Consider the following 5,383-nt stretch of genomic DNA (forward strand, 5'->3'; position numbering starts at 1 on the left):
ATGACCCCTGCAATGATGTCCCCCACCCTGGAGAGCTAAACTACTGCTGGGCACCAAGCGACCATAATGCTCCTGAGGTATGGTGACCACCAACCCCATACTCACAAGATGACGGCTCTCCGGTTCCAGGGTTATTTCTTTGTGTGGCAATCGCAGACCCAACCCTGCACTCCTGGGCTTGGCTCGCATGGGGAGGCAGGCTTGGGGGTGCAGCCCTTGCACTCTAAGCACACGTGGCCACTCCGTGGATTCCCCTTGGATACAAGCATACAGGGTAGAGCCACGCGGTGGTGGTCACAGAGGCAGGTAGTTGCCTGACCAATGTTTTTGCTCCAACTCGTGAAGGTACCAGCAGGGGTCAATTTGTGCAGCTGCTCTTTGAGCAGCCCCTTCATTCATTCTATCAATCCTGCCCTTTGCAGAAGGCAGGGTACGTGATATGTCCAGGCTATTCCCTGCTCTCCAGCCCAATTCTGAACATCACTGCCTGTAAAATGAGTGCCCTGGTCACTTTGGATTTCCACTGGGGAACCACATAACCCAATCAAATCTTCTAATGCCCGAATAGTGTGAGCCTGGGGAGCTGCAGTGCAGGAGTGGGTGTACAATAGACCAGAGCAGGTGTCTAGAGCAGCCAGGACATATCTGCGCCACTGGCTCTCCGGTAAGGGTGCGATATGATCAGTTTGCCACACCTCCCCAGGCTTTTGTCCTCTGCAGATATATCCCTTATGGGTCCACAACCACTGTGGAGCTAAGTGGGTGCAACAGGGACAATGCTGCCTGGCCCATGTTTGTGCCACTGGCCGCTCCCCCTCCATGCACACTGCTGGTGGGTCAGTGGATGTCGTGGATTCCCCTTGTGCTCTCCTGGAATCCTGGGGCAGAGCCCCCATCCTACCAAGCTCCTCTCTAGCAAAATAAACCGCCTCTGCCCCATCGTCCCGCAGCCTTAACAGCCACTCTAACAACCCTTCACAGGGCTGCTGCCTGCAGCACCCTGCACATCCTGCAGCTCTGATGCTTTAAATCACCAGTAGTTGTGGTCCCTTGCAGATTGGCTGCATTCGGTGCAGTGAGCCGCTGCTCTGCCACCAGCCAGGCAGCTGCCTCCCCCTCCTGCTCTGTGTCTGACTCCGAGCTGGGGGCCTCATTGGGGTCCCAGACATTCCCATCCCAAGTTTCTGGATCCCAATCCGCTTTTTGCACCACTGCCCACACCGCCAAGGTATGGACATCTCGCTGACCCCCTGTCACCACAAGCAATTTGCAATTTGGGCGGCCAAAATGGCACACGAGTGCTCCAGCTTCTCAGCTCCATCCGTGGTTGCAGTTGCAGCCTCCTGGGTAGGTTGGCGAGCCTCCTTAGTGCCTTTGAGATCACTTTCCAGCTGCCCATTTCCCTGGTCCTGCATCAGTAACATCTTGTCCAGGGTGCGGAGCGTGGTAAGTAGGAGCTACCCCAGATCCCCCGCTGCCTTTTGCACTGCCAGCCCTGCTTTTTCCAGCTGGAACTGGGAAACCAGTTCCAGGAGCTGCTCTGGGGATACTCCCAGCTCACTCTCTAGCTCTGGCCATGCGGTGGGGCGACTCACCCCGTCAACCTGTGAGCCATGGGTGCCCCCCAACCCGGAGTGGCCACCCAGGAATGTGGCTCCCAACCTCTCCCATGTCCTTTTGCCCCCAAAGAGGCATCTCCACAGCCGTCTCCTTCCAACTACACCAAATGTGACCGCAAGGCGGGCAAGAGAAGGTCGGATACTGGCAGAGAGAGACACCCAAAGTTCAAAAGGGGTTATACAGAACGGATTTAATAAAGGACTTACACTCCGAGCTGCATGTGGAGCCCCAGGAACTGCACAGGGGGGTCACTGGCAGCAGGCTGCTGAAGGCATGGGTCAGATGCATGGGTCAGACACCCAGGCAGGGCTCAACTCGTTGTATCCTAAGGTCCCCTTAAGTCTACTAGAACTATTTCCTTATCTCAGCTGTGATAACCTTGAGAAACTACTGTCTGGGAAGCAGCTAGACATTGCTGACAAAAGGGAATATGTGTGTCTGGCCCTGATGGGAATTTGGTGAGTGTGTAGTTTCACATGCTGGGCCTGCTGCCACGTACTCTGCCAGTCCCTGGCTCCGCGACAGGTCTTCCACAGGTGTTCTCACTACAGTGGGGAATGGCCAGTGCTGGAAATGGCTGGTCAAGGGGCTGGGTGTGTGAGGAGTTTCCTGGGACAGCTTCTCCTCTCTGTTCATGCAGCAACAAGCTGGGCTGGATCTTTGGTCCGACAGACCCTGCTTGAGGCCCCCCACAAGCTGAGGATGGTCTACAGACCCAGTAGATCACCTCTGCATGTTCCCTGACAGCCCTGCAGAGGACACGGGAGAGGGCTCGTCCTCCCAGGGCTCACAGCAGGACATCCAATCCTACAGCTAGTCACAGAGCCTTGTCTGGGTGTGACTTTTGGGGTAAGCACCAGTGCACAGGGTGGTGGAGACTGTCACAAGGACATGTGGGGACAGCAGCAAACTGATGTAGCTCCCAGGTCCAGCTTCTTTCAACGCAAGCTCTGACAAAGAGTCCCAGGCTTCTTTTTGGTGCCACCCATCAGGATAGACAATGTCATGATGAGCTGGGAGGGTGGGGAGCATTAATCCTTCTTCAGCCACTTCCCAGGCCATGTGGAGGGCCAGGACAACGAGGGCTTCTGGCTGTGCACTGTGAGCTCACTTTATTGTACCCACACTCTGAACATTGTCTTGGATTAAATGTCAGCTTTTTTCTCTCCAAGACACTTTCAAACCCAGTTCCACTTTCTTTCCATCTCTCCCCAAACCTCCTCTGATCCTGCTGGCCATTCCCACACCCCTCCCCTGTTCTCATGGAGCATTTCCAAGGGTGCTAGTTGTGTCCAGGTGCACTTCCAGATCCTGCCCCTGGTATTTCACAGAGGGTGACTTGAATCACTCTCCAATCTCCCTTCCGCGTGACAGCTGAGTCTTCACTGCCTCTCCTGGGATTGCAGAGTCCTCCTTTGCCCACAGATACCTGGGTTTAGCACTTTACCTTTAGGTGACTCCACCTTGGAGGATCTCTGCCTTTGTGAGGCTCCCCTCACTGCCCATGCCAGGCACACACTGTCCCAGCAGATCCCCTGGGCTCTCCTGGCAGCTCCAGCTTCCCCTCCAGAAGGACAGGCATCTGACACTGGGCCCTAACATGTGGGACAGCTCTTGGTATGCAAACTGGTGACCATTCATCCCCTCCACTGTCACTGGACACCGATGGGTGAGTCCTAAATCCAGCCCTTGGTCTCTAAGAGATCGTTACATGATTATGAGCTTTTTGCTCTTCGACCCATGGAGAACCCCATCAGCAGCAGCCCATTTTGGCATGATTTCCCTGGGACTGTTCTTGACACCAGCTTTGGAGGAAGCCCAGCCTTCAGGCACTGCACCAGGAAGAACCGACTTTATTACAGAGATACTGTGGGGGAGTCAGCTCTGACTCAGTTTTACATGGGCACCAGGTGAGAGAGAGCAGGCTCAGTAAAGGTGGAATGAATCCAAGTATTTGTGTAGCAATATGATAACAAATACTACTACTGATAGTAATAATAATAGTAATCATAAAACTAAAGTGAACAAACAGCACACAGTCCTGGTAAGGGATACAGTGGGAGTCATTTGTGGAGACCAATGGCAATGTTACCACTACTGAAAAATGTCCATGAAAGCACTTTCCTCAGGGCATCTTGGAGCTCCTTGTTCCTCATGCTGTAGAGGAGGGGGTTCACTGTTGGAGGCACCACCGCGTACAGAACAGCCACCACCAGATCCAGAGCTGGGGAGGAGATGGAGGGGGGCTTCAGGTAGGCAAACATGATAGTGCTGATAAACAGGGAGACCACGGACAGGTGAGGGAGGCACATGGAAAAGGCTTTGTGCTGGCCCTGCTCAGAGGGGATCCTCAGAATGACTGTGAAGATCTGCACGTAGGACAGCACAATGAAAACAAAACACCCAAATCCTAAACAGGTATTAACCACAATTACCCCAACTTCCCTTATGTAGGAGTCTGAGCAGGAGAGCTTGAGGATCTGGGGAACTTCACAGAAGAACTGGTCCACTGTGTTGCCTTGGCAGAGTGGTATTGAAAATGTATTAGCAGTGTGCAGCACAGCATAGAGAAGACCACTGGCCCAGGCAGCTGCTGCCATTTTGATACAAGCTCTGCTGCCCATGATGGTCCCGTAGTGCAAGGGTTTGCAGATAGCAACGTAGCGGTCATAGGCCATGACAGTGAGAAGAGAATACTCTCCTGCTAACAAGAAGACAAACAGGAAGACTTGAGCAGCACATCCCAAGTAGGAAATGGCCCTGGTGTTCTGCAGGGAATTGGCCATGGATTTGGGAACAGTGGTGGAGATGCAGCCAAGGTCGAGGATGGAGAGGTTGAGGAGGAAGAAGTACATGGGGGTGTGGAGGCGGTGGTCGCAGGCTACGGCTGTGATGATGAGGCCATTTCCCAGGAGGGCAGCCAGGTAGATGCCCAGGAAGAGCGAGAAGTGCAAGAGCTGCAGCTCCCGTGTGTCCGCGAACCCCCAGAGGAGGAACTCATTGATGGAACTTCTGTTGGACATTTTGCTATCTCCAGGCATGGGGGACTGTCCAGGGAGGAAAAGACATTGAGACATTAGGAGAGACTTTTCAAGCAAAAAAGCCCCCAAATATTTCAGTTCTCATACCATCCCCCACATTGCCTCTCTCTTTACCTAGAGGATCTCTGTGCAGCTGCCTTTCTTGAGCTCCACTTTGCACTGGCTTACTGTGCTGCTGTGAGGAGCAGGGACCTCTGCCGATGAGCTCCAGAGGAGTCTGTCCTGCTGTACAGTAGTAGGAATGGCGATAACTAGCTCTGACATTCACAATTTCACAAAAAGTCAAATGTAATCCACTTGCCTTGTGGAAAGGCTTTTCAGCATCTTCACTCTCAGTTCTAATTAATGATACTTGAGGAACAGAGTTTTAGGGATTCTAAAATAAGGTTTATTTTCTTTGAGATGTCCTTGTCACCCCTGGGGAGTGTTCCTTAAAGGCAGAAATAAATTATCAGCATTTCTACTGTGAGTCCTGAGAAGATCAGATTCATTGTTACCTACTGCAGAGTGAGGACATCTTGTCTGTCTATTAGCCTTGTTCCCAGCTGTCCTGTGCTCGGAGCTGTTTGAGTGAAGGATGATGTTGCCCTGAAAAGAAACTATCCACTGCAGAGAGCAGAGGAGTGCAGTTTCTAAGTGCAGGTCTCCAACCTTCTCACCCTTTCTCAGGGCACCTGAGGAAGGTCTCCACACTCCCCTTCTAGCCAAGGACACACAGGGCT

General features: G+C 52.9%; 1 protein-coding gene across 1 annotated transcript; it reads right to left on the reverse strand.

Annotated features, from left to right (window-relative positions):
• Positions 1 to 3,683: 3,683 nt before the first annotated feature.
• LOC135326327 (olfactory receptor 14A16-like) lies at positions 3,684 to 4,643 on the reverse strand. Its single transcript, XM_064504208.1, has one exon. It carries the CDS (start codon positions 4,641 to 4,643, stop codon positions 3,684 to 3,686), a length of 960 nt encoding a protein of 319 aa, XP_064360278.1.
• Positions 4,644 to 5,383: the final 740 nt, after the last annotated feature.

The sequence above is a fragment of the Dromaius novaehollandiae genome, unplaced genomic scaffold (genome assembly GCF_036370855.1).
Source record: "Dromaius novaehollandiae isolate bDroNov1 unplaced genomic scaffold, bDroNov1.hap1 HAP1_SCAFFOLD_27, whole genome shotgun sequence".
In the NCBI taxonomy this organism is placed as follows: Eukaryota; Metazoa; Chordata; class Aves; order Casuariiformes; family Dromaiidae; genus Dromaius; species Dromaius novaehollandiae.